Source organism: Anopheles bellator, chromosome 2 (assembly GCF_943735745.2).
Source record: "Anopheles bellator chromosome 2, idAnoBellAS_SP24_06.2, whole genome shotgun sequence".
Taxonomy (NCBI): Eukaryota; Metazoa; Arthropoda; class Insecta; order Diptera; family Culicidae; genus Anopheles; species Anopheles bellator.
The window spans coordinates 5,932,204-5,944,414 of record NC_071286.1 but is presented as its reverse complement, the minus strand read 5'-3'; the positions used below and the strand labels follow the sequence as shown (position 1 = coordinate 5,944,414).

The 12,211-nt window shown below is 49.1% G+C and overlaps 3 protein-coding genes across 4 annotated transcripts; 1 reads left to right on the top strand and 2 right to left on the bottom strand.

Annotated features, from left to right (window-relative positions):
- Positions 1-3,825: 3,825 nt before the first annotated feature.
- On the bottom strand, positions 3,826-7,124 carry LOC131208890 (ribosome quality control complex subunit NEMF homolog). Of its 2 annotated transcripts, XM_058201822.1 has the most exons (3): positions 7,026-7,124; positions 4,848-6,936; positions 3,826-4,718 (listed from the first exon to the last, which is right to left on the bottom strand). In XM_058201822.1, the coding sequence occupies exons 1-3, from the start codon at positions 7,082-7,084 to the stop codon at positions 3,897-3,899; spliced, it is 2,970 nt and encodes a 989-aa protein (XP_058057805.1). In that variant the 5' UTR covers positions 7,085-7,124; the 3' UTR covers positions 3,826-3,896. The 2 variants fall into 2 exon arrangements, with proteins under 2 accessions (XP_058057805.1, XP_058057804.1); XM_058201821.1 differs by having other exon boundaries at positions 3,826-6,936.
- A 280-nt stretch (positions 7,125-7,404) lies between these two features.
- On the bottom strand, positions 7,405-9,305 carry LOC131212212 (dolichol kinase). Its single transcript, XM_058205986.1, has 5 exons — positions 9,274-9,305; positions 8,708-9,206; positions 8,256-8,645; positions 7,906-8,182; positions 7,405-7,837 (listed from the first exon to the last, which is right to left on the bottom strand). The coding sequence occupies exons 1-5, from the start codon at positions 9,303-9,305 to the stop codon at positions 7,614-7,616; spliced, it is 1,422 nt and encodes a 473-aa protein (XP_058061969.1). The 3' UTR covers positions 7,405-7,613.
- A 371-nt stretch (positions 9,306-9,676) lies between these two features.
- LOC131209502 (ribosomal RNA processing protein 1 homolog) lies at positions 9,677-12,110 on the top strand. Its single transcript, XM_058202586.1, has 3 exons — positions 9,677-9,936; positions 10,002-10,228; positions 10,302-12,110. Exons 1-3 carry the CDS (start codon positions 9,732-9,734, stop codon positions 12,003-12,005), a joined length of 2,136 nt encoding a protein of 711 aa, XP_058058569.1. The 5' UTR covers positions 9,677-9,731; the 3' UTR covers positions 12,006-12,110.
- The last annotated feature ends 101 nt before the right edge of the window (positions 12,111-12,211 follow it).

Sequence of the window (12,211 nt, the reverse complement as noted above, 5' to 3'; positions counted from 1 at the left end):
AATGACTGTCATAAACATAGTTTTAATGTGCAAAGCACCGATCGGTCGGGTGGCTCGGTGGTCGGGTCGATAAATCACCATTCGCCACCGGTGGTGTGTCGCAAATCATCCACCAAACGGATCCAGTTCCCGGGCCCAATCGGTCCGGCGATCATCGGGCCCCGAACAGCGGCCGCCGAAAGTACTTCCAATTTCATTCATCAATCATGATTTGGATTTGGTTTGTATAATTTGAATTTCAAAGCCCATTACCGCAAGCGGGGACGGACGAAATGGAGACCACCGAGGGCTATGCATAAGTAATGGCGAGTCGGAGCGGTCGTCCGTTTGCCGACAACAAATGGTGTACGTGAGCCGTCCCGGTTCCTGTGTTACGTGTGATTCCAACTCCCAGCCAAATGCTACCGTAATTCGAGCAATTTGTTCCCAGGTTAAGGTTTCGCGTGGTCGTCGAGGATGATATGTTTCTGCGATTGAGCTATCGTCGCATCTCCACAACCTGGAGGAGAATATCAGTGCTTGGAGTAATCTGATAAGGGAAGATATCCCTGTAATGTGCCAGGTTCGTCTTGCCACAGATAAATTAAATCGCCCACTAGAAATCATACATTAAACGCTAATTGTGCTACATGCCAACGGAAGACCAAACTGTACTAGCTTGCGGTCATCATATCCTAGGCGGTGTTTATGGGAATGCCTGACACTGCAGTTCCACAACTGGTACTCACTGGTGATCCGGTGGAGCTTGGGGGGAATATTTTCTTCGGTGATGGTGCGGAACATTTCCAACCGGCATTGGCACTACGGTAAGGCAGTTTGAGCGAAATGCGCCGTGACGGGGACACTGAAACTAATCGCCACTCTCGCGCACCCGCAAGCCCCGGCGACACCGTGACACTGACCGTGCACGCCACCCCCACTACACTGAGAGACCCACGCCCGCACGCGCGCACATACGCACCCACCACTGGCGCCACCACATCCAAAAAGGAACCCCTGCGAGTGCACTTTGGTTGGCTTTCAAATCCGCAACCTCACATCGGAACACATCTCGAACGCACTGCTGCTGCTGCTGTCGCCGGCCACCGCACCGTGCACATTGTTGTCTCACTTCGCTGGCCACTCGCACCGACGCAGATCCGGATCCGGCGGATGTGTGTGACGCGGATGTCTATGCCTAAAAAGAACATGGCGAATTAGGAAGGGGGGTTCCTAAAGCGAAAATCGAACGGGGGAAAAAACCCAGAGAATCCACTAGAAACAAAAACCAATTGCTTCACTACGCTGTCAACCCAGGATGGGGACATTCGGAACGCCTCCCGGGGCGTAGGCGATAGGTCGATTGCGCGTTGAAATATTGGCACACTACTGCCGATAAGGGCCGAGCGTGGACGGACGGACGTCAACGGTCGTTTGTTTACGACCAGGCGCCTCCATCACGCAGCTGGGAGTTCTTGGAGAACACGGACACACGCACGCACGCACAAACCCGCGTAGACCATTGCTCGCCCACACATCGGCTCGTGGTACATCCTACGGAAAATACGAACCACGCTCCACCGCTGATTCCTATTGGCTTCGCATCGGACCTCGTGCCGTCACTTTGCAGTTAACCGTTAACGCAATAACCATCCGCGCCGTGCGTTTACTACCGGATCCTCGACACGGACTGACGCGCGAACACACATACACACGCCAACACCTAAAACACATAAAATATGCAGTAGTCAATTTTCGTGCACGTTGTAAACGAGATGGCACCTGAAAGGACCCCGCCGGATCGGAAGCCTGATTGCCGTGCCCTGCACGTTATCTTGCCGTCGGTCTCTTCTGGAAGTCACACGCCATTGCGACTTCCGGGAAACGTGTTGGCGAGTGACCGATTACTTCAGGGTACAACCCATCCTCACCGTTGTCCAGTGAGTCGGGCTGGCACAGTGTTTCGTTTATTTAGCACGCATACCCTCGTCGATATTGTTTCGTTTTCTTTTGTTTCCCCTCGAACATGGCGTCTCCACGCGATGTATTGTGGCAGGTATCCACCGACGTATCGGCGGGGATGTGCTAAGCTAATCCTGTGCGGTGCGGGCTCCACACACGCCTTGCCTAATGGATTCGACGAGTGGCGAACTGTGCATGTTTTGCTGCCATCGCCGCGTCAGTGTTATTTCTGTCGAAGCCTACTCGATGCCTGCCTGCCATTGTTGTCATATCGGAGCCAGCGATTCGCTTCAGGACGAGGTTGCAAGGAACGCCGAGCAGGCTGAAAGTTGTCGCCAAACGAGCAAACAGCCAGCTGGGGACAGAGATGTTATTTGCCTTACGTTCCCTGGTGGCCCTGGCACTGCTCGGCAGGATATTCTAGGCAGACAAATAATAAAAAAAAAACCTTCGCTGCTTCGCTTTTCTTCGCTCGATCAACTTATTCGCGTGGCTGTGTTTGTTTCTCATCGGACCCCACCAGCACCATCACTTTCACACTGTGCCGTGCCGTTGTGTCGTCCTTCGCCTGACGTTTTGTTTGCTGGCGCTTGCTGCGACCGTTTTTCCCACAGCCCTACACCGCCGTTTTCCTGCCTTTGCTGGTGTGTGCGCATCCGTGTGCTCCACTGTGTGCGCATGGGTTTTCCCACTGCCTGTGTATGTGCGTCGCAATGTGCGTCTCCAACGGAGAGAAAGACAGAGAGAGGCAGAGAGAGAGCGCACGCGAGAGTATGGTGGCACGAACGGATCGGGTGGCGCACGGCACGAGGATTGCGTTGAACGAGGATATGCCCGTTGAGCCTTCAACAACACATGCAAACGGTTTGCGATCGATATTTTATGTATGAAAATTTTGACATTTTCTGGGCCACCATCATCATCACGCTGGTGATGTGTTTCCTTTCGAAGCCAAACGAAACGGCTGCCACTAAACTTTCACTGCCACTAGCACACTCCCCACAAAGCCCAAAGGCACGGTGTAATACGAATTTGCCATTCCGGGAACGATTTCACTGCCACTCGCGAGAAGCTCTGGAGTACCCACCCAAAATCTGAGGAGGGATGATTTGGTTTCTGGGGGCAAACAACTATTTCCCACGCAATTCTAATCGATACACGATCAACTTTCGATACTTTGAGTCGGTTTCGTTTCACACTGTGGCCATAAATCCTGCCATACGACCACTCCGCCCAGTCGACGCCTAGGTGCACGAATTCACGGAAACTGTAATGAGCAGACCCTTAGCAGAGGCAGGATTCTTGATGCAGTAGCGCAAACAACAGTCCCCGTACGACGACGTCACTTTCACTTACTGCTATGCCTACCCCAACCAGCAGATGGCCAAAGTTTATGCAAATTCCATCGGATCCTATCGCACACTCGCTGCGAACCAGTAAACGGAAATCCCTGAGCTCTGGCACGCAGCTCCAAGAGGGATTGGTTTCTGGCTGTTGGTTCTACCACTTGCAGACTCGCTCTGTCTCAGACGTATCCCTACGCTCCGTCAGCAGGCGGTCGTGTTTTCGTTTCGCACTTTTGCACTGTTGTTATCCGTTCGAAAAGGATACTTTTGGTGAGAATTTCCTTGAGAGCAACCATTGCGTGAGTATGCGTGAGGAGTGAGAGAGAACTGGCGAGAGAGAGCGGATAGAATGAGCAGGACTTGTTTATCACGGTGACATTGGCGTATAACAGTTTCCGTAGAACAGTTTTTAAACGGAAACCGTTCCTAGTATACAGTGTTTTCGGAGAAACCCAAAGGCGGTACGCGGAAACACCGTGCGAATGAAAAGCTACTAATAAGATGTCGGATAGAGTCGAATCGGAGTGTTAACATTTTATTGAGCGAAAAACGTAACATTAGACGGACAGAACTTCTCCATTTACGCGCATCATCCAACACAGAGACCGCTCATTTACGCACTTTCTGCATCTGCGGTGCGGACAGTTTAACCTTTCCGGGTATGTTCCTCGCCAGTACCTCATCCTTAACCGCCTTCAGAAGGTCCTTTTCGCGTGGCGTGCATTGTTTGTCCTTCAGGAAGATTTGCAGTGCCATTTTGCTGGCCTTACCTCGCTTTCCGGTGCCAGGCGTTAGCTTCACCTTGTACTTGTAGTTGTGCAGTGATTGATACGGTGCCACCACAGGAACGGCAAACAGAAGCTCGTCCTCCTCCACTGGCTGGCCGGTGAGAGTATCCAACATGTCCAAGTCCGCGACTGCCGGAGCATCGTCACCGAGTTCTTCAAACTCTCCAGGCTTCAGACGAGGCGTTCGTTTACGATCTACACCTTTGCCGTCAGCAGCATGGTTCTCTCGGTGTTCTTCATCTTCTTCTTGCGCGACATCAGCCGCCTTTTGATTACCGGCTGATTTTAGGATGTCCATAATCATCTTCCGATCGTCTTCATCCTGATCCTTGTACTTCTCTTTGATTTTGCGCATCTTTGCGCGCTGGCCGCGCTTCAACTGACCCTGCTTCTGCAGTGCATCATCCTTGACCGGCGCACTGAGCTTTTCTTTCGCTTTCTGTTCCTTTTCCTTCGCCTTTTGCTTGCTCTTTGAGATCTGTTTCAGACGTGGGGCCGCCGGACGGATGATGTAAGGTTTATCATCGCCCAGAAAGATCTCTGAGCTACGTTCGGTTTCCGATGTCAAACGCTGCAGAATTGGGTCGGTTCGTACGGACACTTTGCCCGTGTCGTGCTCGACTTTAACGTGCGTGTCCGGAAACTGGGGCAGGGTACCTTGCTGCTCATCGTCTGAATCAATGTTAGATTTAGATGTTGACGGGTCCTTAATCGATAGTTCTTTTGTTTGTTCCGACAATAAAGCACCCTCGTCTTTCAGCCCTTGTTCGACGGAAAGTTGCTCTTCCTGATCGGACTCATCATCAAGTTTGATTTCGTGCTCCGCTGATTCCGACATTTCTGATCGCTCTTCTTCTCGACTGGTGACCGATTCGTCGTCGAACGTTCTTACTTTTCGTTCGCCACGATGCCGCTCGACCGAACTGTCCTCTAGCTTGAACAGAAACGATAAACCGAGCACCAAATGGCATGGTGGCAGGAAGTTTTTGCGCCCACGAATCATGAAACTTCCCGTCGTCAGATACTCGCCGGTCGGTGCCGTTTTGCTTACCTGTTCACTGTGCACCCAGTACGCGCTGGTAACGACCTTCGCATCCCACGCTACGCTGTACGAGATTGCCATCGTGCCTGCCTCGAGCAGCGTTTTCGGCGGAATCTCTCCACCGGTCGTATTTTTAATGATCACGCTGGATGCGCCCTGAATCTCCGCGTGCACGTAAATGTCATTCGGACGCATGTAGCGCTTGACGATCAGCTCGTTCTGCTGCTGATCACGTCCACCGATAATCAAATAGTTCTCGGAACTAACGAACCAGTAAAACTTCTCGAACCAATACACCTTCCGCACCTTGGAGATGGTTGTTTGCGTACGGACATCCTTCAGAGTTTGTATCGTTTTGCGTTCCGCATTCTTCAACGCTTTCGAGCTCGACTCGATCGTTTTCTGTTCCTTGCGGGCAGCAAAACGGCGCTGATCGTAATACCGACGAGCGTTCGCGAAAGCGCTCAGAGCAAGATCCACATCCACCACCATCTGTTCCAGTTTTTGCTCGTCGTCCTCCCGCTCACTATCGCTCTCGTTTTCGCTGTCGTTCTCGTCGAGAACTGCGTACGGATCACTCAACAGCAGCGAAATGTGGTTTATCTCCAGCTTCAGCTGCCGGATGCACGATGCTACCGGATCTCCGTTGGCTTGAGCGGCCTTCACCAGATCCTGAATATCTGTCCAGGACATTTGAGCCGCCAACGCACTCTGCACGGCTAGCAGAGCCTTGTCAACTAAGTCCTGATTGCGTGTAATCAATTCCGCTTTTTTCCGATCGCCCAACTGAACCTTTGAAAGCTCTTCGATACGCTTGGCGTGGTCCGTCTTCACGTTGGATAGTTTCTTGAGGGCCTCTCGCTCCTGGGCGAAAGCCTTCAAGTCAATTTTTTGGCTTTCGAGGGAAGAATAAAATTCGTCCACGGCAGTCGCGAACGAGTCGAACTCCTTGCACGGTTCTCCACGGTTCTGGCTGTATGGGTAGGGGTGGTACTCAAGATTGGTAAAGTAATATTCCTCCTTCTCTCCTTCCTTGGCAGGGCGCACTTCTTTCTTCTGTATGATATAGCCACGCGACGGTTCCTTTCTAGCGTTCTGCACCATGCTTTCGGCATCATTGATGGCGCTTATCAAAGCATCCAAGTCCGTCTGGACATCGAAAACTTTCGAAAACTCTTTGCAAATGTTCTTTTGCTTTTTTTTCGCCTTCTTTGGAAGGTTTGCATCGGGTGGTAGCTCGCCACCGATACGGCATCCGAACAGTCCGTGTTCGTGCAGTACGTGGTCAATCACTGATGCACCGTACTCTAGCACGGGATTCAAAGCGGATCGAAGCGTATCGCCAGGGCGCGCCCGCTGAATCGCTTCCTTGATCTGCTCCACCGATGGTGGTCCAGTGTCCTGCTTCGCCCTATCTTTCGGATACTTCTCTCGTACGGCAAACCGCAACTCTTCTCCTTCTACGTGTGGCCGCAAAATGTTTAGTATGCGCAGCTCGCAATCGGTAAGCAAAATGTTTCCGCGATCGTATAGCTCTAGAATGATGTGGTAGGCAGCCTCGCCGGAACCGAACTGAAGATCGACAATTCGATCCACACCAAGTTGCTGGAAGCTTTCGAGTCGTTTGTTTTTAAGATGTTTGCGAAGTTTCATCGTAAAACCGGACGGTGCCATATTTTTTGGCCACTCGAAGCTGGTTGTATGAAAGCGTAAACCCGACTCCAACAACAGCACCACCTTCTCTTCATTGCGCGCCAGGCGGATGAGGTAGGTCTTGTTGTCTATGTCGTAGATTTGATTAACTCGCATACCGATCAACCTGGAATGAAGATAGGACAAGGTAGCATTTCACAACATTACACGTCTCCCATTACAACTCCAAGATTTATAGCGAAGGGAAGTACTTACTTCTGCAACTCCGTCACGGAGCACACGACATCGTACGTGTTGAATCTTGTTTTAGTCATTTTAAAGATTTTGCCAGCACGATCGCGAAAATGGAAATAAACCGAATTTACCAACGCAGTGGAACAACGAGAAACACAGCTGATACGGAACGATGTGACACCACCAAAATAAAATGAGTTTTCGCGAAACCAAATCTGACAGCAGGTCCAACCTTCTGTCAAAACAAAACTTCCGTTGTAAACTTGTAGACTAACCCTGCACGAATCCGATAAGTTAACAGTTCATATAAATTAATTTCATTTTATTTTGACTACATTTTCAAAATAATGCGGAACCATGATTTGATAGCTTTAAAGAAATGATTCTGTAAAGAGGACCAGGAAGTAGGAAAATGGAGTAGTGATACAATTGTAAAGGGATTGGGACATAAGCTCGCTTGCGGTAGTGAGTACTCGTATTTGCGAACTAATATGAACGAACTTCTTAGCGCAGAATTCGTCATATTAAATTCGATCACGGCGTAAAATATACAACAATCTAGCAAATAAAGTATCATAAGTAAACCATCAATCGGTGGGTTCGTAACCGTCAAGTTGAGCAGGTCAGAATGAAATATGTTACTAGTGGAAGCACCAGATTATCTATCTGATCGGTTCTCGATTCCACGAGAGCGTTGACTATTATAGCTATGCCGGCATAGGCCGCCCTACTGACGCTAAGATATATTACTCCGAGGCGGTAAAGTGTGAAAACTGCGAGTGATTGTAGCAGTACACAGGCCAACGTTCCCTCTACAGATTTGTTGCTTCTTGCTGTAAAGAAAAAAACAAATCATTAATCCTGCCGCTAGCAATATTCACACTTCTGGGTTAAGCCTCACCGCTCCATTTGTGTTTGCCAAGGTAGAACCCGACGACACTAGCGGCTGTGTCACCGATACCGATAGATAGGACACCGGATAGAAGCGGTAGGATTTGCAGACCGGCAGAGTTGGTAACATCACAGGGAGACGGGTGAAGCCAAAGTGGCAGAGAGCATCCAACGAGCAGATAGAGCGGTGTCAGTGCTAGGGCTCCAGAATCCTTTTCGTCGATAAACAAACGAACAGCTGTATTTAATGCCGGTGCAACCGGCCAAAGTTGTACTAGTCGTGCCATCTGTAAAACGCCAAGGAGTAAACAAAATTATTTAAAACATTAAAGACGAAATACACTGCTCACAAAGGCCTACCTCGAGAACAATTAACACCGCCAGCATAAGGCCACTGGCGAGATAAAGCAATCCGCACTGGCACCACAGTCCTGGACCGTACACCATGACGATCAGCAAATGGAACACTTTTCGGGTGGCAGTCGTTGACCGGCGCCCATAACTAAATTGCCATATTACGAACGAAACGGTGAGCAGAAGTAGAGCGAGGTATGCTACCGTCGTTATCATTGTTTCGATGTCGCTGGCAAGAAAGGCTATCAGCCGCGTGATGGCCGGTTGTTTGCCAATGGGACACAGTGCCACGGCGACAGTTATCACAGCCAGCGCGATCCAAAACGGGACGGACTTACGCAGGAATCGAATTGAGTATGTTGTCACAACAAGCAATCCAACGCCTGCTAGACCAACCTGTCAAGAGTGTAAAAGAGAATTCGTCATACTCGATCGTCAACTATAATTCAATATCATACCTGCAGAATAAAATATATTATTCTCATCTGCGACATATGCAGTCCAGTTGAATGAATCATCACGCGGGGCAACTGCAGCACAGTGCAGTAAACGAAGCACACAATGCCCTGTGCAACGATTGTGGCCTCACCGTATGTGAAGCTTTTTGGTACCGTTCGGAGAATCGTGAAATATATTCGATCGTAAAAAACGATTGGCAGCAGACCACTGAGAACGCAGAACACAGCATTTTCTCCCAGACAAACGTAAAACAGCAACGAGCATAATGATCCATATGCAAACAGCAGTAGAACTGTTTGTCGCCGGTTCAATCGTTCCCTGACCAAGCCGCAAATCGCCAGCGAATGCAATAGCAGGCCAAAGGTCACGATTACGGTGCGCTTAAAGCCCTCCGGTAGATGGAGAGGCTGCCGATGGTGCTGATAGTTTCTCCAAACTGTTGCCATATAGCACGCAGGCAGAAGCGTGCAAAGCCACCATCCATCGCTGATACCAGGTCTGATTGGAAGAGTGAAATTTAAACCCAAAAAGATTATTGCCGATCTTTCGTGCAGTCGAAAATTACCTCGTTATGTAGAAATTAGCTTTCGACGGCATAATCCAATCAACTTGAGGCGTGTGTGTTACATGTTTTTAAAAGATAAACGACTGCTAACCCTTCGATCAGTCAAAACAGCTGATTTTGTTTCTGGCACAAGCACCTAGTGTAAAATATGATGCTTAAAACCCCACTTGTTTACTCATTTTTATAACACATTTTCGCGTCATGGAAAATATTTTACAGTCAGAGATATGTAATCTAGGAGACTAATAAATTAGTAAATTGGTTTTCTTTGTAAATAAAACACTTTGCAATACTTTTTGCCACAATGATGTTGTAGAAACAATTTTCATCGGGCTAGCACTAAACGTCAACACTTCGTCAACGCTGTCACCGCCGGCCCATGCGTTTTGGAAGCACGGTTGATGCTCGTGGTCTGAAGTGTGTTTTCTGTGGAAACAAGCGGTCGATCTGCGAAAAACATGGTCATTAAGGAGGACACTTGCATTGCAATGGAAACGACCGACACCGTGGACCACGACGCGGATGAAACGTCAGGCAAGGCGCAAATCATAGCGCAGGAAATCAAGTTTGCCCGTGTCCTTGCCGGTAACGACCCGAAACTGCGGCGAAAGGTGCTGAAGAATCTGGAAACATGGCTCACCACCCGCAGCCAAAGCACCTTCGGTAAGCGGTGGATTTGAAGTAATGCTGGCAGCGTTTTCATTTTGCACCGATCTTTTTTCACGAAGCATTCAGCGATGCCGACTTCCTGCGCCTGTGGAAGGGTTTGTTCTACTGCATGTGGATGTCGGACAAACCGTTGGTCCAGGAAGAGCTGGCGGAATCGCTCGGGTCGCTGGTAAATTGTTTCAAACACGACGTCCCGATCGCACTGCAGTTCTTCAAGGCGTTCCTGATCACGATGGGCATCGAGTGGTACGGCATCGACCGTTGGCGAATCGACAAATTCATGATGGTAATAGATAGGATCCGCATATTGTAAAAACATTGCGATCATTTACGTGTTGTTTCATTCTGTACTGCTAAAGCTTGTGCGCCGTGTGACGCGTCGAATGCTGTTCGTGGTGCATGAAAATGGCTGGCAAACGGAACATGTCGGCTTGTTCGTAAAGATCCTAGAGGCGACGATCCTGAACTCTGAAGCGTCACCATTCGGTCTGTCGAATCACTTCAACGACATGTTACTGGAAGAGGTGGCGAAAGTGAGCGAAGGCGAAGTCCCAACCGCTGTGGTGACGCAGCTGGTCGACCCGTACGTGAGGTATATGTTCCAGTGTACCGACCAAACGATTAGTGGTGCAATCGCTAAGAACATCTTTAATGCCCTGCTCCACCAGTCGGATCTTGGCTTGGCGTACGAAGAAAAGTTTGACCTGTGGAAGCGTACAAACTTTGTAGAAAATCATATCGACAAGGTACAATTTGACGTCGAATATGAGTACGAGGACGAGGAGGAAGAAGGCGACCGGCAGGACGAGAATGGAACTGAGACCAACGGCAAAGAAACGAAAGTCTACGACCCACGTGCCGGGCGGGTTAACGTCGACATCCCACAGATCGAGTTTGATGCTCCGGAGATTCTTGCGCTGTTTGAGAAGTATAGATATAAATCATTTTGCACAAAGATTGGCAAAAAGAGTGCCGCGATAGTGGAGAAACAGTTTAAGAAGTACGCTGATGGAATTTTCCCACTGGGTGTCCATCGTATGCCCAACGTCAATGCGAAGAAATACGCAATAGATATTGACCAGCAAATGGAAGATATTGAGCATTTCCGTGAGGAGCTGTACGGTGAGCGAACGCCGAAAACTTGGAAAGAGAAAAAGCGTGCACGAAGGCTGGAGAAGAAACTTGCCAACCAGAAACACCTGGCAAACGGTCAGCAGGAAGCGAACCGATCCGAACAGGGAGATGGAACCGATGGAATGGATATTGCAGAAAATGTGGCGGAAAAACCGTCATCTCCACAGAAAGCAGAAGCAAAGGTTCTCAAGAAGAAAAAAACCCGAAAACTTAGTCCAGCCGAATTAAAGAAGCAGAAGAAACTGGAAGTGTTGAAACACAAGAAACAGGAAAAACTTAAATTGCTTAAAGAACGGCTCAAGAATAATCGTGACGCTCCAAAACAGACGAAAACTGCACACCCGATTAACGAGAATGAAGCTAATCAGACGAAGGCGACCGAGAAAGCGGCAGGCGTCGTTAAGCCAACGTCGGAACCAACGGATCAAGTGTTGATTGCAAAATCGCCCACCATCAAACACAAAAAGTCAAAAACACTGGAACAATCGGTCGTGAAAAAAAGTGAAAAACGCCCGTTTCAAACGGCCGACGATTGGACGGAACCGGTTACAGAGTCTTCAGAAGAAGTACGTTTCGCACCTTCCCGTACACTGCAGAAACTAACGAAAAAGGCGTTATCCGCCCCGACAACACCGGCAGCTTCTACAGCAGGAGTAAGTAAAAAGCCGTCGCTCAAACGGATGCCGTCAACCGCACCATCGACACCGGCGACGGCCAGAGACGAACCAATGACACCGGCGAGAAAGCGTGTCAAGATTGCTCTAAGCAAAAACGTTGCTCAAGAGTTAGTCGAGCACGTGCGGCAGGTTAAAAGCTCGCCCCAATTGCCGTTCGATTCGGCAAAGAAGCCCATGAAGAGCCTGCTGAAACCGAACCTCATACCAAGCCCCGTCAATCCGTTCTACAAGAAGAAGCTGGCCCTCAAGTAATGCGTGAGTCAACACTCACTTTCGGTACTTTTTTAAAAATCGGAACGAGTTAACTGTGTAGAAGGCAAAATTGAATGTTCAAATAAAGCATTGTATACAAAAATAAATTTAGTTTTACAGTGGAATCACACAACAACATGAATCCCAACTTTGCCTTATTCAGTTTTCGACACTAATCCTGAACTATCATAGTGACCTATGCACGT

What these genes read in the sequence shown, in the direction of transcription:
- LOC131208890 (XM_058201821.1), bottom strand. Translation starts at nt 7,084, where the DNA reads ATGACTAAAACAAGATTCAACACGTACGATGTCGTGTGCTCCGTGACG. An exon ending in TCCGTGACGGAGTTGCAGAA is followed by an intron (nt 6,937 to 7,025) that starts GTAAGTACTTCC and finishes TCTTCATTCCAG; the next exon opens with GTTGATCGGTATGCGAGTTA.
- LOC131212212 (XM_058205986.1), bottom strand. Translation starts at nt 9,305, where the DNA reads ATGCCGTCGAAAGCTAATTTCTACATAACGAG. An exon ending in CGGTGTTAATTGTTCTCGAG is followed by an intron (nt 8,183 to 8,255) that starts GTAGGCCTTTGT and finishes GGCGTTTTACAG; the next exon opens with ATGGCACGACTAGTACAACT. An exon ending in TGGCAAACACAAATGGAGCG is followed by an intron (nt 7,838 to 7,905) that starts GTGAGGCTTAAC and finishes TTTTCTTTACAG; the next exon opens with CAAGAAGCAACAAATCTGTA.
- LOC131209502 (XM_058202586.1), top strand. Translation starts at nt 9,732, where the DNA reads ATGGTCATTAAGGAGGACACTTGCATTGCAATGGAAACGACCGACACC. An exon ending in CCGCAGCCAAAGCACCTTCG is followed by an intron (nt 9,937 to 10,001) that starts GTAAGCGGTGGA and finishes TTTTTCACGAAG; the next exon opens with CATTCAGCGATGCCGACTTC. An exon ending in GAATCGACAAATTCATGATG is followed by an intron (nt 10,229 to 10,301) that starts GTAATAGATAGG and finishes GTACTGCTAAAG; the next exon opens with CTTGTGCGCCGTGTGACGCG.